This window comes from Piliocolobus tephrosceles, chromosome 17 (genome assembly GCF_002776525.5).
Source record: "Piliocolobus tephrosceles isolate RC106 chromosome 17, ASM277652v3, whole genome shotgun sequence".
Taxonomy (NCBI): Eukaryota; Metazoa; Chordata; class Mammalia; order Primates; family Cercopithecidae; genus Piliocolobus; species Piliocolobus tephrosceles.
The window spans coordinates 65,319,135-65,341,979 of record NC_045450.1 but is presented as its reverse complement, the minus strand read 5'-3'; the positions used below and the strand labels follow the sequence as shown (position 1 = coordinate 65,341,979).

The 22,845-nt window shown below is 48.6% G+C and overlaps 1 protein-coding gene across 2 annotated transcripts in view; it reads left to right on the top strand.

The window, feature by feature from the left end:
• Positions 1 to 22,845, top strand: part of CDYL2 (chromodomain Y like 2) — a 240,705-nt gene that overhangs the window by 178,223 nt on the left and 39,637 nt on the right. For both annotated transcript variants that reach the window (XR_002734661.2, XM_023226834.2), the window contains exons 4-6: positions 8,050 to 8,222; positions 16,120 to 16,330; positions 20,712 to 20,855. Coding sequence is in view for 1 of the 2 variants with exons in the window: in XM_023226834.2 (XP_023082602.1) it covers positions 8,050 to 8,222; positions 16,120 to 16,330; positions 20,712 to 20,855 (528 nt within the window). In the remaining variant the exon portion in view is untranslated. The remainder of the gene's footprint in view (positions 1 to 8,049; positions 8,223 to 16,119; positions 16,331 to 20,711; positions 20,856 to 22,845) is intronic.

Genomic DNA, 22,845 nt, shown 5'->3' with positions numbered 1-22,845 from the left:
GCCTGTCTTCCTCCTTGCTTCCCTCACTTTTGCTGTTCCTTCAGGTCTCAGCTCGGCCATCACTTCGGCAAGTCTTATCACAGTTGTTAGTCTACATATATTTATGGGGTAACTTGTTAAATGTCTGATATCCTCCGCCTCCTCCACTAGACTGTAAACTTCTTGGGAGGTAAAGACTGGCATTCTCTTAATTCAATAAACATTTGTTAAGTTCTTTTATGTGAAAGGGTCTGGACTAGGTGCTACAAGGGATATAAAGAGCATAAGTATACTATTTTAGCTCTTAAAGGATTGTATTAGTTATCTATAACTGTGTAGCAGATTGTTCTGAACTTAGCATTTTAAAACAGCATACACTTATTGTCTCATAATTGCTGTGGGTCAGGAATCTGGGCATGGCTCAGCCGGATGCTTCCAGCTCAAGGTCTCTTACAAGGCTGCTGTCAAGTGGAGGCTGGGGCTGCAGTCTCACATGAAGGCTCGACTGGAGGAGAATTCACTTCCAAGCTCACCCGTGTGGTTGTTGGGTGCATCTGTTTCCTGCCATGTGGGCCTCTTGTGAGGGCTATTCATGACAAAGCAGCTTTCTTCCCTCAGAGCAAGAACTCCCAGAAAGATAGCAACAGAGGATGGTTCTTTTGTCACCTAATCTCCTCCTGAAGGTGACATGCCATCATTTTGGCATCTTCTGTTGAAGCCGGTCACTAGGTCCAACCTTCTCTTGAGGGTGGGGGTTACAGAAGGGTGTGAATACCAGGGGTTTAAATCACATAGAAGGCAAGATACAGTAAGGAGGTACACATTCTACAAGGGAGTTTGTTGGAAGAATCACAACAGGCATTTAAAGTATTCAGGGTTTTGGGAGAAAGGAGAGTGTGCATCTAGTCTGGGGTATGGGGAAATCTCCTTTGAAGGTGGTTGCATTTAAGATGGGCCTGGTGTGACTGGATTTCAGCAGGTTCAGATGAAGTATACAGAGAGGGACCCTGGTTGATTCCTCTTTTACATCCCATTCTAATGAATTTGGTAGTCTGGCTGTAAACACATGCCAGATCCAAAGCTAGAAGTCATAGAGGGGGAGTCTGTTCTCTCCAGCAGACAACTAATAGCAGGTGCAAGTGGCAGCTAGGAAGTGCATAATGAGAGCAATGAATTTACAGGACATATTTAGGACTTCAAAATGCATAGCAGTCTAGGACTATTTGTTATAGAATCACATCCCAGAAGCCTCTAAGAGGAATATTCTGTTATAGGCCAGCAGGTGACCATTGAGAAGTAGTTATATGCATACAGTATATTCTGTTTAAGAAGGCGAGAGAATGTGGACTAACTTTAGAACATTTTACTTTAAATGAACCAGTTACATTATAAAATTTGGGGTCTTTCAAGAAGGTAGAATCTTAGCCATCTGTCCAAATTGAATTACCAACACCAAAAAGGAAAGAAAAGAGATATAAACTAGATATAACTTTTTTAAAAATGAAAAACAGTATAGTAGGTACTTCTTTTGTATCAATAAAATGCAAATTTATTTTCAGTTTAATTAATTCATAAATGAGATGGCTGCTTTGTTTGGTCTTCTATTTTTTTCTTAACAAATTGACAAGTAGGTAAGTATGGCCTTAGCCAGAGAGGCTACTCTCTGAGTCATCTATAGAATTTCAGTTCACCTCTTTACAGCAGGGTTTCTTTTTTTTATTTGCCTCTCAGAGAAATAGAGTTCATGTATAGGTGAGAGTGTATCTATTTCTAGAGGCAGAGGGATGAAAGGACCCACAAGATAGTGGCCTGTGAGCTTTTTTGATGTTCAAAATGAATATCTGTTGCTTATACCCAAATAGGCTGGAATGTGCTTATTCTATCCTTCCAGCAGGGCACAGGCCTGGAGATTCTCAATTCAGATTGACATCTAGTCCTGTTTTTTTCTACTAAAATCCTATCCATTTAAAAAATCACACAGCAGTATGAAGTAGGAGAAAGTAAAGAGTTGTTAGCATGAGATTTAAATCACGATCCTGCCTCTTACTGCTGGTGTGACCTTGGACATCTTACTGTACCTCTCTGAGTCTTCATGGTGTCACTTGCAAGGTTGAGATACCATCTCCTACCTTACCAGATTTTTACTTGGAATAAAATGTTACGTGGAAATTACCTGGTGCAATTCCTGGCACTACTAGGTGCTTAAGAAATGGGAGTTCTTTTAAAAATTTAACCTTAAAAAACAGTATTTTTCCAGTATTCCCCCTAACTTCCATATGCTGCGGTGATGCCTGTGGAGTGTTTAATAATGATCCTTTGGAAGTTTGCTCACTTACTCTCCTCTCTGTTAGACTCTAAGCTTCACCCAGGCACATGCCGTGCCTTGTTTTCTATCACTGTATACTTTCTGCTCTTGTTTCAGTGATCCAGTGATTGGGTGTTCTTTATTTTATCCTCCCCACCATTCATTGTAATTCATGTATTTTTAAGAAGTTATCCCTAAATTATATACACATAACAAAAGCTAAGTGTAATTACCTCCACTACTTCTGAATATAACCTTGACATGCTCTAACTCTACTCATTCCTCCTCTTATCCTCTACAATATTGTTGCCTGCTACTACAGTTCTACGCCATACCAACCTCTGCCCTCAAATTAATATCAGTATTATGATTTTTATAGTCAGTTCTTATATTAACAACACATTCACCAATTTCTTTCCTTTTTTTTTTTTTTTTTTTTTTTTGAGATGGGATTTCATTCTGTCACCGAAGTTGGAGTACAGTGGCACGATCTCGGTTCACTGCAACCTCTGCCTCCCATCCTCCTACTGAATAGCTGGGACCACTGGCATGCACCACCATGCCTGGCTAATTTTTTCTTTTTTTTTTTTTTCTTTGTATTTTTAGGAGAGTTGGGGTTTCATCATGTTGCCCAGGCTGGCCTCAAACTTCTGAGCTCAGGCAATCTGCCTGCCTCAGCCTCCCAAAGTGCCAGAATTACAGGCTTGAGCCACCAGTTTCTTTGCTGGTTATTATTCCTTGCATGTCAATTTTTCTTTCTGAATATAGTTTCTTTTTCTTGCAGTACATTCCTTTTTAGTTCTTTTAGTGAAGGTCTAAAAATGGTAAACATTCTTTTACTGAAAATGCCTAATCTTTACCCTTCCTTTTAAGTGAATTTAGCTGAGTGAAGAATTTGTTGACAGTTGTTTTCCTCAGCACCTTGACAATTGTATTCTGCTACCTTCTGGAGTTTATTTCTGCTATGTAGAATATGCCTCCAGTCAAATATTTGCCCTCTGTAGGTAAGCTTTCTTTTTCCTCTGGACGTATTTAAGATTTTGCTTTGTCTTTAATGTTCTGAAGTTTAAATATGATATGTCGGTGCGTGCACGTACTGTTATTTCTATTGCTTAGCTTTTTGTTTCAGTTCTTAAATTTTAGGATTCAAGTCTGTGGTAGATAGAAGCCCTCTCCCCAAGATATTCATGTCCAAATTCCCAGAATCTATGACTATGCTAGGTTCCATGGCTAGGGGGAGTTAAGGTTTCAGATATGCATTTAAGGCTGCCAGTTAACTGACCTTAAAAATCAAGAGTATTCTAGACTACCTGGATGGGCTTAATGTAATCACAAGGGTCTTTAAATGTAGTTGAGAGAAGCAGAAGAATCTGTCAGAGTGACACAAACTGAGAAAGTGAGGAAGACCCAGCTGGGCATTATTGCCTTTGATGATGGAGGAAGGGGCCATGAACCAAGGAATGTGGGTGGCCTCTATAAGCTGGAAAAGGCAAGAAAATGATTCTCCCTTAGAGCCTCCACAAAGGAATGCAGCCTTGCTGACAACTTGATTTCAGCCCAGTAAACCTGCATCAGACATCTGACCTACAGGACTATGAGATAATAAGTTTATGTTATTTTAAGCTGCGAAATTTATAGTAATTTTTTATAGCAGCCTTAGGAAACTAGTGGATCTTTCATCAATTCTGTTAAATTCTCATCCTTTATCTCTTTTGATATTGACTTTCTCCTCTTCTCTGTGATCTCCTGATAGAATCTGTACAGTACCTATTTTAAATCTTAGCATTCTTGTCTTTAAATCTCTCCATTATATTTTCCATCTCTGTTTTTCTGTGCTACATTATGGTCAGTTACTTCAGGTCTTTCAGTTAATTTATGCTCCCTTTAGCACCACCTAATCTGCTGTTGATCTCAGCAGACGTCCATGACTTGTTTTTCGTTTCCAGACGTTTCTTTCTCCTCAAATCTATTTTTTCCCCATATTCTCCTGTTCTTTTCTTATTGTTCATGTCTCTTTTCCTCTCTGTGATTATTTTAAACACCCCTATTTTACAGTTTCTTTTGGATCCTTCTATTACTTGAAGTCACGTTAGGTAATCCTCTCATTTGCTGAGTGTGCCAACTTGTATTTTCTCAAGTGTTTTGTGATTTTTGATTGTGAGCTCATCTTCAGCTAGGATATTTTTTCCTGTATAATTCCCATGCAGTCTGGGTTGCAGTTTCTCCCCAGAGTACTTTTACATTCATTTCCATCAGACACCTCAGGGATATTACTAGCCTGTGTCCAATTTCTGTGTTAAATTCTATCTGTGGATTCTTCCCCATGTGGATGTGGTAACTCAGAACTTCAAATCCACATACAAGGCAGGCTTGGAGTTTTAGCTTCTCATGGGAGAGTTTTCCTACAGCAAAAATAAATTATTTGCTGGAGTGGCTTGTCCTGACTGTGGTATGGCAAACAGGTAGCAGAAGGACTAGAAGGGCTGAGCCTGTTTGTGGTAAAGCTGATTCCATCGTAGGCTTCTTGTCCCCAAAGCCTGCACCTGTTCAGCCTGTCCACACTGCCATGAGTCCTTTTGAATACCAGGCACCCAAGAGACATTGTATAGTCAAGATGTGCAGTGTTGCTGCAAGGTTATGATTGGAAGGAGTTGGGGAGTGTGCAGGGCTGTGACAGGGTTGGTGCAGCTAGTACACAGACTTGGAGGGTCTGAATGATGCTTGGGCCTCAGAACGCAGCATGTGGCAGGAGATCAGCTTCAGACCCTGGCTCCATCCTAAAATCCACAGTCTGGGAGGGCAGAAGGGTCTACTTTCCCCTGAGCACCACAGAGCTCATTCCCTGCTGCTCCCATAGCCAGACTGCTGTCATGTGGAGGTCTTCAGATGAAAAGCCCTGGTACTTTGAGAGGCAGCCTAGCCTGCAGTGAAGGACATGGGCCCCAAAGCCTACTTCCCAAGTCGTAGTCCAGCTCCACCCCATACTTGTAAACTTCCCAGAGTCACTTACTTTGGTTTTGTCATTCATAAAATGGGGCTTGAACAAGTGACTCCCTCATAAGGCTAAGTGAGTTCACATCGTAAAGCAGCGCTTCTCAAACAATAACATGCATATGAATTCCCTGCAGGTCCCATGAACATACAGAGACTCATCCTGTTGGTCTGGGCTGGGGCCCAAGACTCTGCATTTCTGGCCAGCTCTTGGGAATGTGAAGCTGCTGATCTAAGGACCATACTTTGAGTAGTGAGGTTTGAAAGAGCTTGAGGCAGAGCCCGACCTGTTCTGTAGGGTCAGTATATAAAAGGGGACATCTTGCAGGATATGTGCCATGCACTGCACTAAGCAGCCTACTTGCATCTTGCTTGTTGGTTAATCTGAGGTAGCTCTAAATTTTACAGATAGAGAGACCAGGAGAGGCTAATGATTTCACTGCAGATTACCCAAGATGTTGTGGGGTAGAAGTGGAGCTTGTGCCCAGCCATAGCCCCAGAGGCCCGTGTTGACCTTCTGGAACCCCTTGTAAGTCTGGGCTGGGGCCTTAGACTCTGCATTTCTGGCCACCTCCTGAGGGGTGTGATGCTGCTGTTCTAAGGACCACACTTTGAGCAGTGAAGTTGGAAAGTGCTTGGGGCAGAAAGAGCCTGAACCATCTCAGCAGGAAACTTTGAGCCGGCCAGTCCGTTAGCGCGGGCTCTGCCACTTCCTCACACGTTGCCTTGAGAAAGTCACGTTTCTCTCTGAGCCTCAGTTTCCCTTTCTGTAAAATGGAGCTAATAATAATGCCCACCTCACAAGGGGTTGGGAGTGTAAGTACTCATGGGCAAGTGCTCTGTAACCTTCAGGTGCATCCAAAATAGTTCCTCGTGTGATGAGGAGCTGAACGGCCTGGCTGCATGCCTTTGAAGAGCGGAAACAGAGCCTTCATGGGTTGCAAAGTTTTTGGTGGTAAACTCTTCAGTCTTTTAAATGATTTTCACAGGTCTTGAGTTGGCCTTGTAAGAGCTTCTAGGTGGGTGAGCAAGCAGCCTACCTAATTTTCTTCTGAAGTTGAGGAAAAGGGCCAATGAGGGTGATTAAACAAGCAGATATTGAGTGTCCACCATACCCCAGGCAGTGTGCTAGGCTCTGAGTATACAGTGGGGAATAAGAGAGATGCCATTCCTTTCTTTATTAAAATAACAGTTGAGCAAGGGTGGACAAATAAAAGACAGGAGACAAATAAGTAGTAGGTAAGACAGGTAAATGTATGATAAAGGAAGGAAACAAATGGGGGTGCCGGACAAGGGAGAATGGGGGAGGAGAATAGGGTGGGTCATAGAAGGACTTTCAGAATCAAGGAGCCTGGGCAGTCCCACAAGGGGTGGGGAGATTGGCACATGCAAAGGTGATTAGGTGAATATGCGCTTGGCCCAGGGAAGACGTTCAAAGAAGGCTGCAGGGTGGTAACTGGGAGCTCTGGGCTCTCCTAGCTGCCCCACCCCTGCCTGTCCCTCCCTGGGCTGGCTGCTTGCTCTGGGGCTGACTTCCCTCCTTCTCCATGAATGAAAGGCCATGGCCAGACAGTGGGAATCTGCAGTGTCAAAGTGCATAGACTAGGCATTGTGTGAGCCGGGCCAGAGCTCAAATCCACCTCTAACACTTACCAACTGTGTGGCCGTGGACTAGTGTCACGACCTCTCTAGGCATCTGTTCCCTGTTCTGGAAGTAAGAAGAGTGCCTACTCACTGGTGCTGGGGAGGCTGGAGCCCACGTAGCAGGGTACCTGACCTGCAGTACATGTTCACTGCTAAGGTAGCACTTGTTGGTCTGACCACTTACCGAGGGCACCTGTGTCTGTCTCCCAAATTCTGTCCTGCCCTCCACCTGCCCAAGACAAGGTCATAGAGCCCTAAAAATCCTAGGGCAGACATGCAGGAGACACAGGAGATAAGGGGAACTTGTCCCACGATGGCAGGGTGGCCAGCACAGTTCTTCCATGTCAGATGGCAGGCTTAACTGGCATGCAGAAGAGAAACAAAATGCCTTTTATCCAGAATTCATCATTACCTCCCAGGAGTGTGAACCTGCAGGTGGCCATAGCATAACCGTTCCTTTCACTTATTCTTCACTGGAGACCTTGAGAGTGGGTCTGCCCACTTACAGATGTGGACACTGAGGATGAATAACCAGCATGGCTCAGGTCCCATGGCTAGTAAGTTGCAGAGCCAGAATTTGGACCAGGGGCTTGGAACTCCTGTGGGACATTAAACCCAGGTCTGGGTCTGATGCCAAAGCCCAGTTGCCATGTGGCACCTGCAAACCATGCGGGGTATTAGCTGGATGAAAGATGAGCAAGGATGTATAATAATCAAATTGAGTCATCTAGAGATGGCTTACATCCCTTACTTGGGCTGTGCACGGATTTTTTCCACATCTTGTAAAGGGCTAAATAAGCAAATGCCAGAACAAGATTTGCAGAGATTTACCAGGGATTGAGCGACTCCAGGCCAGGCTTCCAGATCTGCAGCCAGTGACCACACTGCCTCCTTATTAGCACTCTTCTGCCTGCTCTGGCGATGGTGCTGGAGGGCTTTGGCTGTGATAAGTGTTTTTCTCCTTGCTCTGGATTCATGCTTGTACTCAGGGGAGGCTCCCTGCACGGGCAGAAGCAGATTCCCTGGCCTCTACCCTCAGGGGATCAGGCCTCTGGCTGTCTTGCTGTCTGAAAGCCCCAGGCTTACAGGATAGTCACTTAACATCCCTGCAAATTCATCTCTGCCGGCAGATCATGAAAGAAGTCCGGCGAGCACTCTGCAACGCAGCCACAGACGACAGCAAACTGCTGCTCCTCAGCGCGGTGGGCAGCGTGTTCTGCAGCGGCCTGGATTATTCCTACCTAATTGGCCGGTTGTCCAGCGACCGGCGAAAGGAGAGCACGCGGATTGCAGAAGCCATCAGGTGAGCTGTGCTCCTGTTCCCACACCTTGGGATCCTGCCTAGGGTTACCAAGTGAAAATACAGGCTGCTCAGCTACATTTGAATTTCAAACAACCGGGATTTTTAATTTTAGCATAAGTACATGTTGTGCAATATTTGAGACCTGCTTACATTTTAGAAATGTTGGTTGTTTATCTGAAATTCGGATTTTAATTAGGCATCTTATATTTTCATCTATAACCATAGTCCTGCCAAAATTAGGACTGCTTTGCCCTCTAGGTTAGATCCCACTTTCATTCTTTTGATCGGAAAGATTTTTTATTTGCTATCAAGGCCTGAGTCTGGTCGTGGCCGTGTGTTATCCACACTACTCCCGCCCCTTGCCTGATGGGCAGAGCGTCTGGTTGTCTGGTTGTTTGTGTGTCCCAGCGCTGCCATAACTCAGCAGTGGGGAGGTTGATGGAGGGGTTCCCTGGGCAGCTGTGTGTTTGCAGACCCAACGGGATACAGGGTATGTCCCCCTTTCTAATTGCCCCTGGGCAAAAGTTGGGATCCTGGGGGTGACTCAACAATGAGTACCTTTTTGGGACACTGAAGGGTAGTTATTTCCCCATTCTTTATTAGTATATCAAAAGCAAGTGAGTGTCATTTCTAGACACTACGGCTGTTTAGCTGGTTTACAGCTGTCAACCAGTGTTCACCTGGGAGGGACTGCTGTATCTTGCTTAGGAATCAGACAAGTCACATTTCAGGAATGCCCCTGGTCACATGAGAAGGAACACTTATTCCACATGGTATCACAGAGCCTCAGGCCATAAGTCAGGGACTTTCTGGGGCCTCCAGTCTCCAGAGTTCAGTGGAAGTGCCACACACAGGGAGGCCGATTCCCACGTGGCTATAGGGGGCTTTGAGGGGTTGCGTTGTCTCCAAGAGGTGATGCTGGGATGCACTTGTGTGTGCAATTCTGAGTCCCTCTTCAGGGTGAAGCAGCCATTGGAGCCCCTACTCCAAAATACGCATGTCTGCTGTTGCAGAATTCTTGCCAGAAGAGACATGACGAGCCTGGGCACTGTTACGTGAAAGGCGTTGTGGTTATAGAGGCACAGGCTTCCTGGCTGTGCCCAAACGGTTTGCGCTTTGCCTGGTCTCAGCTATGCCCTCTCGCTACTGCCTTTCCATGTGTCGAAGGGGGACCGCAGGATTTCCAGCGTGCTTCTCTCATGCATGAGGCCACCACAGCCCACCCAGAGAACTGAGTGCCCGTTTTTGTGACCTGTGGAGCCTCAGTCATGGTCTTTATCTGGTTTACAGATTTCAGTGGAGGCGTTAGCTGGATTTCCAGAAGCCCAGGGAAACCTGGCTGACACAGCCCCTGGTTTTCACTCCATGCGTGCGCAGCTCATTAGCGTCTAGACCCCTTGTAGTGAGTTGAAGTATGGCCCCCAAAAGATATGTCCAGGTACCAATCCCTGGAACCTGTGGAGGTGACCATATTTGGAAAAAGGCTCTTTGCAGATGTAATTAAGTTCAGAGTCCCGAGATGAGATCATCCTGGGTTGGAGTGGGCGCCAGACGCAGAGAGAACTTACTTCGTAAGAGGGGACACAGACAGAGGAGAAGGTGATATGACAGAAAAGGGAGAGCTTAGAGTCATGCAGCCTCAAGCCAAGGAATTCCAAGGATGGCCAGCAGCCACCGGAAACCGGGAGTGAGGCCTGACACAGCTTCTGCCTTAGAACTTCCAGAAGGAACCAGCCCTGCCAACGCCTTGAGTTTGGAGTTCTGGTCTCCAGAACTGTGAGAGAATACCTTTTGATTGTTGTAGGCCCCCAAGTTTTTGGTGACTATTCCCTGGGAAACTAATATAGCCTGGAAGGAAATCATTAGCAGCTCAAAGAGCCTCATCTTTTTCAGGCTCTCCTCTTAGGCAAGGGCCCATCCTGACCACTGCCCAGCATCCTCAATGGCTGCTCCTTCTGGTGGGCAGCTGTTCACCTTTGCTGATGGGGTCTATTAACAGATTATCCCGGGCAGCTGCAGGCAAGGTGGGACTCGCAGGCCAGCCCTGAGTTGACAGTGATGAGGCTTGTCCCAGCATGGGGTGGGCAAGGAGGTCATTCCTGCATGCAGGGATAAGGTGTTGCAGCTGGGTCACTGAAGGGATGGAAGCTGAACAGAAACAGGGTTTCCAGAGGGTCAGGTCTCAGATGGATTTCCCGAGAGCCCCCACTGAATGGTTCCTTCCTCTGGCTTTGCACGCCCAGTCTCTCTGGTGAGGGTGGCCTCTCCCTGGCCTGTCCCTGCATTTGTGTCTTGGATGTATCAAAGCTGAGGGGCAAAACCTTCCCTCCTGTCCCCATAGCCTCTACCCACTGGGGTCTGCAGCGTGATATCTATGCATCTCTGGACTCTTGAGAACCAAATTCATGGAGAAAGAGATGTCAGAGGCAGATGGGGTTGAAAACATTAACTGTAGGAGAACGTGGCTGGGGCCAGGGCCCAAACTGGCTCCTGACTTTCCCAGCTGAGTAGTTCTGGGGAAACACGGCCAGTGGAATTCAGACATTTGCCATGTCAGCGGGTAAGTGAGCTCCCCTTAGGCAGAGCACAGGGCAAGATGGCGGAGGCAGAAGGAATTCTTCTTGATGCTTCAAAGGGAGCAGAAGTTGGTAGTTCGTGAGCTAGCAAGGATGAGGGCATGGGAAAGGAGGTGTCCCCTGGACCACTGGTCCCCAGCCCTGACAGCACAGGGAGGCCCAAGGGAGCATTCCCAAGACCTAGATGCTTGGCAGCACCCCCAGGGGACTCTGGGTTATTTAGGCTGAGGTGGGGCCAGCGCATCTTTTGATGTGAATCGTCCTTGGTGGTTCTCAGTGGCAGCCAGGGTTGAGAACACCTGCCCTGTGCTAACCAGATTTCTGCACCACTGATTGAGAGCACTAAGAGAAAGCCTAAGATTCTTATTTTTATGCAAGAGAGAAAAGGTGGTTATTAAGGGGATGAGGGTGAAGAAGGAGGTGATACAGGCATGAGAACGGTGAGAACCACAAGCAAAGATGGATGGAGGTGCAGAAGATGTGGCCGTGTAGAGATAGATGCTCCTGGGGTTAGAAAGAGACCGTGGCTCACCCATCAGCACCAAATTCTTTCAAGGCATCTCCAGCTCTCCCAGCCTGGGAGTGCTGCCTCGGAGGCAACACTCTGGAGTTGGGTATACAAGGTGGCAGCGAAGCATTCTGCAGATAACGTTTTATGGATTTCCAGAGGGGTGTCCTGAAGGAAATGCACTGTCTTTGAAAGGAGCTTGATTCATGCTGCAAGTTCTGCACCCGCTCCTGTCGGTTTTCTAGGTGTGTTAGCGTACTTACAAGAAATCTCGTGTGAAAGAACTTCCTTCAAAATCTAGCAGGGCCAAAATGTTTCTTTGGACATCGAACTGCCCCCATCTCTTCTCTTGGGACACGCTTCTAATAGGGCTGACCAGGCATGCTGCATGGCCTTGGCACCCCGTGAGTGGTACTCTCACCCCCTCCTCATCCTTGCCTAAAGAAAACTTGCATACGCGTGACCAGGACTGGTGATGGACTCATCACTCTGCAAGTGTTTGATGAATGAACTAGCAGATTTGGGGAGAGCTCTGGTGGTTTGTTCAGAAGCCTCTCTCCAGGATCCATCCGGAAAAGAGGCTGCCTCCTCTGAACTTACGGGGGAAGACTCTGGGGTCCTGCAGAGGAAAACTCTAGTGACAAGGTGGCTTGTTCAAACGAGGTATTCAGGAAAGCAGTGTTGGCTGGCAGCTGCCCATGTGGCACCTGGAAGCAGGCTGCCTGAGCTCAAAGCTGCCTCTGCACTTGCTGGTGGTGGAGCCTTGGGTGTGTCACAGATCTCTCTCAGCCTATTAGCTCATTCAGAAAATGGAAACAATCAAAATGATGGTACTGGCCTCACCGGTGGGTTGCTAGGATGGAGAATAAAAAGATACTCTATGTGAAACACTTGGGCTATTCCTGGCACTAATATGTACTTGGACTAACTATTACAGTTGTTGTCACTACTGCTGGTACTTCCAGCCATGACTTCTAGCTAAGCTGAGTCTAAGACCAGGGAGGGGGCCCCTGGACTACGGGGTGAGTTGTAGACTAAGGAGTGGCCTGCTGGGGACCTCTCTGGGGGCCCCAGGATGGTGGTCACTGTTTGGTCCTGTACTGGCTGACTTGGCTGTGAGCTTTGGCTGGGGGAGGGTTCTCCTCCATGGCTCTGGTTAAAGGGAGTGGGTAACTGGGTCACAAGAGAAATGCCGATTGCTCCAGGGGAAATTGAGACATTCCTGTGAGCAGAATTTTGCTTCTGGGTCACCTGTAGCCTAGGAGAATGGATCACAGACCAATTTGAGAATTGAATGAGGACTCTGTCCACCCTCCCCAGCAGATGCATTCCCCATAATAATAGCAGCAGGGATGGCGTGCTCCCCGCATGTCCGCGCTGGGCTAGCACCCTGCATGGAACGTCTCCTTTGATTCTTACTCAACTCCCAATCTGGGGCAACATCGTTGATTTTCCCATTTTACAGAGGGAGAAAATGAAGCTCCAGAGACCAGGCACCCTGTCCACCATTAGTTAGGGGCAGAACTGAGACTTCACTCTGAGTCTTTCAGATTCTGAAGTTCTTGCTCCTTCTGCCACATCAGTGCAGCCCAGCAGCTTTGTCAGGCAGAAGCCACAGGGCTCGGGTAGAGCAAAGGAAGCTGTGCGGGTCAGGTCAGCCTGATGGCCTTGGATGTGGGGGAAGGCGGGGTACAATCTTTCCCACCCAGCCTCGCCATCGCAGCAGGATCAGATATCTGAGCTGCAGGGCCCGTAATGCAATATCCTGTTTGCTGCTTGGCTCCCAGTGATAGAGATCTACTGCCTGAGGTGAGAGAAAGAGGATGGGGGGTGGCCTTCATTAAACGTTAGGTGACATTTTCATATCGAGGAAATGAAGTGTGAGGCAGGTTGGATGACACAGGAGGGTCTGGGGTAGAGGGTCAGAGCTCTGCACGCCTGGTCCCCTTTCCCTTGCTTCCCTGATTCCCTTGCACGGATCTCAGGTTGGAAACCACAGAGTGAAAGGCTCTGGGGTCCTGCATAAGAAAGCTCTGGAAAGTCACAAGGGCTGCAGTCCATACCTGAAGGATGTCATGTGGTTGATGGAGCTAAGGTGGCAACAGTATCAGAGAGACCCACGGCAGGGAGGCTGTCTTGACAGGCATGGACCCTCTTTTATTAAAATTAACATCCAACAGAGGCAGAATGATGCATCCTTGGAATGTTATGGAGGGAATTCTGCACCGAGTGGAGGATATGGCTCCATGAGTCCTGAAGTCCTTCCCACCTCTGAGATCTAAGACTCTGGAATTGTATGAGGTCACTCAGGAATGGGATGTTTGATAGAAATCATCCAAACCCCCAGGGATTCTACAAAAAAGTCCATATCCCCTGCAGACCCCAAATTGCTTTCAGTGAAAAGCACTTGCAAAAACCAGTGACCTAACCTAAAACCTCACCATAGGTTAGGAAGTAAATGATGTCAGGAATTGGGCCACTGGAACGCCAAGCATCAGAAGTCATGGAGCCAGGACTCCCTCTCTGAAGTAGTACCTTTTGGGGACCAGCAGGGACTGAGAGCTAACTCCACTATCGCAGGCAGTGTGATGCCTCAAGCCTGAGTCAGGGGCGCATACTTTCATGACAACTTACATAGATCGTAAGATACCTCCTACCCCGGCAGAACATTAAGTAGGCTTTCTCGCAGTTGAATCTGATCCCAGTATATCACTGTGATATCCACAACTTTCGATAAGAGTTGGGGAAAGGAACAGTATTGATTGAGAAGAGATAAATCAGCTCGACTTTTTTTTTTTTTTTGAGACAGAGTGTCACTTTATTTCCCAGGCTGGAGTGCAATGGCCCGATCTTGACTCACTACAACCTCCGCCTTCTGGGTTCAAGCGATTCTTCTGCCTCAGCCTCCCAAGTAGCTGGGACTACAGGTGTCCGCCACCATGCCCGGCTAATTTTTGTATTTTTAGTAGAGACGGGATTTCACCATATTGGCCAGGCTGGTCTTGAACTCCTGACCTTGTGGTCCTCCCACCTCGGCCTCCCAAAGTGCTGGGTTTACAGGCATGAGCCACCGTGCCCGGCCTCGACTTTTGTGTTAGTTAAGTATTAGCTGATGTAACAAGTAAACCTCATATATAGAAATGTACTTTTCAGATACATAAGCCTAAAATAGATGTCACCATCAGCCTGTGACTCGGGAACCTAGACTTCTTCCATCCTGTGGCTCAGCAAATGTCTTCCAGGACTGTTGTGCTCACCAAGATGAGTGGGCTTGGAGGATGCCATGGTGGGAGGTTTGGTGTGTACCTGGAAGTGGTACGGATGGGGTTTTGCTCACATCCTGTTTGGCCAGCACTTGGTGACTTGGTCACAGCCACATGCAGTTGGAGATGGGAAATGTGGCCGGCCAGTAGCCCCGGGAAGAAGAGGGAAAACGGGTTTGGTGAAGAGCTGGTTCACCATTGCCACACCTCTGCAGTCTTTGCTCTTGTTCTGGGAGACTCACGTATTTGCTCAACAGCTATTTACTGAGTGCTAATTCCAATATTGATGGAAGCCGAGCAGTGCCCCAGGCAGACGTCTGGGTGTCCTTAAGGAGCTAAAGGGGAGGAAAAATCCCCAAACAAGCAAATAATTAGTTAGGGTGATTACAAATTTTGATAATGGTGTTTTCTAAGAACTCTCAGAGGCCTGTGTGGCTCATGCACAGTGAGTGGGGGCAAGAGTGATGTGAGGGAAACCTGGAGAGGTAAGCTGAGGCAGGCCAAGGTCAGATCAAGGTCATGGGCCTTTTGATTTTATTCTTATGAATTCTTATAGTTTCTCATATCTCTGAGAGTAATGAAGGATGCAGACTTTACTACACATCTTGTGTCTTTCCTCCATGTCATGAATGGAGGAAAGATGAATATTAAAATTTTATAGATCATACATAGCAACTGGGAAAAAGCAAAAAGCCTTCTGAGGCAAAGGAAATAGAGGTCACTGCTGATGGCTCTGTGTGATTGGTAAAGGTGCATGCATTGCTCAGGGCAGAAGGGCAGGGAGAAAAAGTATTGCCCAGTCTTGTAGCTGGAATTCTAGCTCCTGCCTACAGATTTTAGTCAGAGCCATCCTAACACATAGACTGTATTCAGCATTTTAGAACCACCCTTGATGAGTCTGGCATCCCCGCAGGTAATTCAGAATCTGAGCATCCTACATCTGATTTTTGAAAATCTTAAATGTCATCATTCCCAACATGTACCCACCATCTGAAGCTTGAAGTCCCCCTACAACATCACCCAGCATAATCATTGAGCTAAAATGCAAATACCTTCAGGAATGAGGAATTCATACCCCACAAAGCCACTCCATTCACCTTTGGCCAGAGATGTTAGAACATTCTTTCTCTCTTTGAGTTGAAATATGCCTCCCTATTACACCTTCCCTTTGGTTCTGGTTCTGCACCTTAACATTCGGGTTGACTTCCTTAGCATATATACAAATTCTGTCAATATCTAGGGTGCCCATATAACTTACTAGCTAAGCCATGGCTTTTGAGAATGGAAGGAGATGGTAACTGGGTTCTGTGCTAGGACACGGGGCATGAACCGGGGCAATCTGAGCAAACCAGGACATGCAGCGACCCCATCAGTGTACCTCAGAAAATCTGACAGCTGGTGGTTCCATGTCCAGGCAACGAGGCCCTTGCCTGGTACCTCTCACCTCTGACGACGTGAGGGTGCGTCACAGCACCTGGGAGAGTCAAGGGTTCCAGTGGGGCTTGGCAAGCTGTAGTCACCTGTTCAAGAGGATCTTCTCTCTCTCCCAGGGACTTTGTGAAGGCCTTTATCCAGTTTAAGAAGCCTATTGTGGTGGCCATCAATGGGCCAGCCCTGGGCCTGGGCGCCTCCATCCTGCCCCTCTGTGACATCGTGTGGGCCAGTGAGAAGGCCTGGTTCCAGACGCCCTACGCCACCATCCGCCTCACGCCTGCTGGCTGCTCCTCCTACACCTTCCCCCAGATCCTGGGCGTCGCGCTGGTAAGCCTCCTGTGATACCTGGATTTGGATCCCAGCGGGATCCTTCCTCTCCCTTGGGTTTTTAGGGGCTCTTCTTGGGGCTAGAAACCTGAGGGTGTTGTCAGCCTGAGGATTGGCCGGGCTGCCTCGGACCCTCCACGCCATCAGTGCCAGATGGAGTAGCCCGGCCTGAGAAGATGGCGATGATGTCAGTGTATGGCCCATGCACTCTGCATGATGTCTCCATTACTCCTCACTCCAGCCCCCTGAGGGCATGTCTTAAGATTGGCTGGGTGCTGTAACAAGCAGCCCACGGTCTCGGTGGCTTGAACAACAAAACTTTCCTTCTTACTCTGGTGTGGTCCAGCATAGGTGTAGGGGTCACCCACACTATCTGGGGACCCAGGTGTCTCCCATCCAGTAGATGTGCCCTCACTTCCAGCCAGTGGGAGAGAAGAGAGAGCCAGAAGCATCACCCTGTAGGGCTTCACGGGCCAGGCCTGCAGGGGCATCTTCACCTCCACTCATGTGCCATCGACCATGACTCAGCCTCTGGCCACATGCACCTGCAAGGGAGGCTGGGAGGTGTAGCCCAGTGCATGTCTAGCAAGAAGAGGAAAAGGATTCAGTGAACACAAAGTGGTCTCCATGTGGAAACGGTTGCGATTTCCATCTTACAGATGGAACGTTAAGCTCAGAGAAGTTAGCCATGTCACCAGGTGGCGCAGACAGAGCCGCTGTCCAATGGAGGCAGCAGAGTCCACTGTAAGCTGTGGTCAGATTCTGCACCAACATCCAGAAGCAAGTCTGGACAGGAGACAGCAGTGATGACAGCTGGCACGTAGGAAGCACGTGCTGTGTGCTGGGCTGGGCTGTCAATGCAGTCCACATCCCTGGCAGGACAGCTGTGATCCCCATTTTGCAGATGTGGAGACGGAGGCTAGAGAGGTTTAGTGCGCTGTCTAAAGGCATGCAGTGGTAATGCCAGTTGTGGGATTTGAGCACGGACTGGCTGGTTCCACTGTATGTGCTCCCAACCCAGCCTGTTATTAAATAGGTCCCACACCTGAGCGGTGAATCTGAGATTGGCTGTCAGGACCAGGGAGGGGTTCAGAACGTGTAGCTGGTCTGAGTAAGCGTTGGAGGTGCCATGCTCCTGCATCTGGGCTTCTTTTGACGGCTCCTCCCCTGTGGACTCTCAGGCAGCCCTTGCTGTTCAGAGTAGCCATGAACTCTGAACTCAGCTCTGATGGGCTAATACTTACTTCATAAGCATGGGTCCCAGCTGGATCTCACAAGGTTCTCAGGGAGTCCCCTCCTTCCAGCCCCCTCTAGCCAGTCAGCTCCCTTTTTCTCTCCCTTTCTTCAAATGCTGCAAATCCACTAAGTGCCCAGCTCGCCATACCCACCAGGAGTCCAGGAGTGAAGAACAACCCTGTTCTTCAGACCTTCTATTCCCCAGCTCAGTGTCTTGAAAGGAGGTCCCACCTTGTTCAGAGAGGACCCCTTTGAGCAGGTGACATTTGAACAGAGGCAAGAATTCCAGGCAGAGGATGCATGAAGGGAAGGACGGAGAAGGGAGTGAGCCTCGCGGGCCCTGGGTTGAGAGTGGTCAGGTCAGTGTGGCTGGGTCCTGGTGAGGATGGTGGGGAAGGGGGAGGAACGAGGTCATGGCAGTGGCGTGGGGTGGCCCTTGTGAGCCCGGCACGCCAGGGAGGGTGCTGGGCCTTCTGTGTTGTGCCTGCCTCAGCAAGGTCTGCCCGGGGTCCACTGGGGGCATCTGCCAGCAGATGCCATAGGTCACAGGAGACCCCATAAAACTGCCAGAGAAGCACCCCTTAGGTGACAGGGCCAAGCCCTGAAACCCCAGAGAAAAGGCCGAGTGTTGCCTCCCCAGCCCTGCAAAGTGTGCTGGGAGCTTGGTGCTGTCATGATGCCTTTGGACAGCAGAGAAGATTGTGGCTTTGTGACATTAAATGACTTGCCCAGAGTCACGAGTCAGTGAGTAAACTCTGTTTCTGTTCTTGTTTTCTGATCTCTAGAGTGAGTTGTTTGTTAATGTTATGGGTCTTCACCAGGGACACCCTACCTCCACCGAGAATCCCCTTTCTGAGTCCTTAGGCTTCTGGATAATACCCTTAAGTTCTCTCTTCAAAAGAGAATAGTCCATTGTGGCCCCACAGCTATTGTGAATTCTTCCTTTTTAGGAACAGACTCCAGGATGTTTCTTTTGACGTCTTGATTTTGTTGGAAGGTAAACACCCACCTTTGACATTATGCTCATGCTCTTGAGGCAGCTCGGCATGTTGTCAGGACTGTGACTGTTGCACTTGGGCAAGCACGTGTGGAAGGGCAGGGGCTTTTACACTGGATTTCTTCCTTGTCTTCCTTTGCAGTTCCATCCCTCGTTGTTTCCATCTGAGGGCCTGCAAGCTCATTCTTCTCATCTCTCAAGTCCTGCTTTTGTTACAGTAGTGAGGCTGATAGCAGTGTCCCTTGTCCTTCCTTCATATTCCTCCTTGTTCCATTTTGAAAATGACATCACCAACCATAACAAAAATAGCAGATTTCTGCTACCCCTTCTGCACATAGCAGGCCCTGTTCTAAGCACCTCTCAGTTAACCTTGCCTCTGCACTGGGAGCTTGGTGCTGTCATGATGCCTCTTGGACAGCAGAGAAGATTGTGGCTTTGTGACGTTGTGACTTTCCCAGAGTCACACGTCAGTGACCAAACTGTTTTTGTTCTTGTTTTCTTAGCTCTAGAGGGGATTGTTTGTAAATGTTACGGGTCTTCACCAGGGACACTCTACCTCCGCCAAGAATCCCCTTTCTCTCTGAATCCTTAGGCTTGTGGATGATCCCTTAAGTTCTCTCTTCAGAGAGGGCACTGCAGGGTATGGTGTCTGAGGGGTGGCCAGGAGCCTTTCCATATGAATGGAGGCCTCGCCTTGTACCTCGCACCTGCCAGGGAGTAGCTTCCAGTGGATCTGAATCCAGGTTCATGGGAGCAGATATGGCCATTTGCCACTTCTCCCAGCGAACTTCTACTGAGTTCATTGGACTGCGGTGTTCTTCAGAAAGCATCAAGGCCTCCATTTGTGTTCAAATCTTGAACCAGGCAAGCATATGCTAAGACTTATTATCGACATAAAAGATTGCCCTCTACTCTGGCGTGAAAGATTGTCCTCTGGGTCATCGTGAACCGTCGGTGACAACCAGAACCAAATGGGGAAACTTGTACTTAGCTCTGGAGGCCTGAGAGTGCCTGGCATTTTAACACCAGCCCAAGAGGAGCTAGCACATAGAGGCAGGAGAGAAGAGCAGGAGGGGAAGGCGTTGCCGGCCGTGCGGACTCTATCACATGGATTTGACCATTACGCCCTAATTATCAGTCACTGTCTGTAAGTTGCAGCTTATTACTATCACGTTCTCTGTCTGTGCCAGGGACCTTATCTATGTAACTCCTCCCAGACCTTGTATGACAGCTGCAAATTTCAAAGCAAAAGGAAATTCTCTGGGGAGTGTGGTACAGAGATATCCCAGGTCACCAGAGCCCAGGGAAGGTTGCTCTCTGCCCTTCATGACTGGGCAGTGCCCTTGCCCAGCCCTGAGCCGCTGGGAGAGATGCATATCTCTGCCTTGGTATTGTGGTGTTATTCAGGACCTTTTTGGTGGCCAGTGATGGAAGCGCTTTAGCCAGTTCAGTTTTTTAAAAAGGAGCTTAATGGTTCTCCCAGCTGGAAAGTCCAGAAGTGGCAGTTCCCTTGGGGAGACAGGGCTTGGGAATTCAGGTACCACCAGGTCTCTCTCGTCTTTCCCTTAATCTTTCTCTCTCTCACTGTCTTCTCCTATTTCTCCTTTCCTTGTGGCTCCAACTCTCCACAGGCAGGGACACAGCCATGGATGGTCCTTGGGCCTCACTGATGTTAGCCTGCAGTCAGAGAAGAAGAAAGACTCTTCCACCACACCTGCAGCTGCAAACCCTACTTGAGCTTTATTATCTAGAAGGGAGCATGTCTTTATCCCTGGGCTGTTGTGAGCTGAGTACATTTCAGTGCCAATGACGTCATCACGGCTGGGTCATCGGCTCTGAAATGTACCCAACCCACAACCCATGCCCATGTGTGTGCCTCCAGAAATGGGGACGGGCATGGGGCATACAGAGACACAGTAAATACACAGCTCCTTTGGGGAATTTAATGAAAACTGTGAACCTTCTGCTCATGGACACAAACATTTCCATGCAATTCCCAAAGCTTATCTGACCCCAAAATAAGATAAGGATCTGGAAGGTGAGATGCCTTCCAGAACTGGGATGGTTGCAGGTGGCAAGCCCTGGACCAGCTGAGGGAGATGGGTGGATCTCCAGGCCCTCAGTCTTCGCCTGCTTTTGCTTTTTCAGGCCAATGAGATGCTGTTCTGTGGGCGGAAGCTCACTGCCCAGGAGGCCTGCAGCAGGGGGCTGGTGTCGCAGGTCTTCTGGCCCACCACGTTCAGCCAGGAGGTCATGCTGCGGGTCAAGGAGATGGCATCCTGCAGTGCCGTGGTGAGTTCCTGCATGCTTGTCCTTATGACAGACCCATTTTACAGATGAGGACAGCAAGGCTCAGAGGGCTTCGTTGACTTGCCAGAGGTCACACAGGGAATAAGCAAAAGACCCTTTACAATTTAACAAATGCCTTTTCTCAGTATTGACAACTTCAGTCAGAGGGAGACAGTCAGCATTATTACAAATTCTCCAGGCTGGGCGTGGTGGCTCAAGCCTGTAATCCCAGCACTTTGGGAGGCCGAGACGGGCGGATCACGAGGTCAGGAGATCGAGACCATCCTGGCTAACACCGTGAAACCCCGTCTCTACTAAAAAATACAAAAAACTAGCCGGGCGAGGTGGCGGGTGCCTGTAGTCCCCGCTACTCGGGAGGCTGAGGCAGGAGAATGGCATAAACCCGGGAGGTGGAGCTTGCAGTGAGCTGAGATCCGGCCACTGCATTCCAGCCTGGGCGACAGAGCGAGACTCCGTCTCAAAAAAAAAAAAACAAATTCTCCATCATCTCCAGGCAGAGAAATCTCAAAGGAGAAATGAATACTCTAGGGTAGCATCACTGCTTTCAAAGAAAGTCCTAAACACATGCAGAAGCACAAAACATCTAGAGCTTTCAAAGAAACGAGAAGCAAAGGCAAATAAGGACAAAAAGTATTGAACCCGTCCAGAGATGACTAGAGAAAGCTGTACACACCGTGCCTCTATTTCATTTCTTTTCTCCACCGACTGCTCGGCGCATTTAAATGTCACTGTTTGAAGATGCACTGAAAAATACATAAACAAATAACACCTCCGCAGAGGCAGTGGTTTTTAATTAAGTGTTGATTTTATCTCATCGCAGTCACTCAGAGCACAGCAGGAGAATATCCTGTGGGAAGGTGGAGACAAGGCCACTCCTGCAGCCCCAGGGCTGGTTCTGGAGCTGAGAGAGGCATTTTGGGAGATTGAGGCTCAAGGACTCGCTCTGTGCTTGAGAAACGGGGAGCTGCTGGGTGCATTTTTGGGGCCAGACCCTTGCCCCTCCCTTCTTTGTCTCCCTCTGCCTGTGTTCACACCCGGCTGTCATGCTTCTCCTGCTGGGCCTCTTCCCTGTCTATTGGCACCTACTGTGTTTAAGCCCTGCCCCCTGCAGGCTGAACACATAGTGCCCTCAGGGTGAGGGTGTTGGTGGGGGGTGACAAGGTCTCCACGTTGTTAGTGAACACTCATGTGGGCCACAGGCATTGCTGATCTCTTCACTTTCTTCACGTGGATTCTCTTTTAATCTTACTAATGACTAGGGTGACCAGTTTGCCCCACCTTGTCTGGGACTGTCCTGGTTTGAGGACTGAAAATCATGCATCCCAGGAAACCCCATTGTTCTCACGCTGCTGATAAAGACATACCTGAGACTGGGTAATTTATAAAGAAAAGGAGGTTTAATAGACTCACAGTTCCACGTGGCTGGGGAGGCCTCACAATCATGGCGAAGGCCAAAGGCACGTCTTACATGGTGGCAGACAAGACAGAAGTGACAGCCAAGTGAAAGAGGAACCCCTTATAAAGTCATCAGCTGTCTTGAGACTTATTCACTACCAGGAGAACAGTGTGGGGGAAACCACCCCCATCATTCAATTATCTCCCACTGGGTCCCTCCTACAACATGTGAGAATTATGGGAGCTACAATCAAGATGAGATTTGGGTGGGGACACAGCCAAACCATATGCTCCTTAGTCCTGGGCAGACAGGGGTGATTGATCACCCTGGGGTCAGCTTCTTGGAGAGACAGGTAGAAATTCTAAGCAGAGGAAGCAGCGAGAGTGAGGGCACTCAAAACAGGAAATCACAGGGAGTGTAGGCAGCGGCGTGTGGTCGGGTGGCAGGGGGATGCCAGGAAACATGCGACTGAAAAGGAGGGTGGGAGATAGGAGACTGGCCTGGAAGCTGCAGGGAGGAGTTTGACCTGTTCTGTGGCAGGGAAGAGACCCTCAGGTGAATCCAACTGTTGAAGGA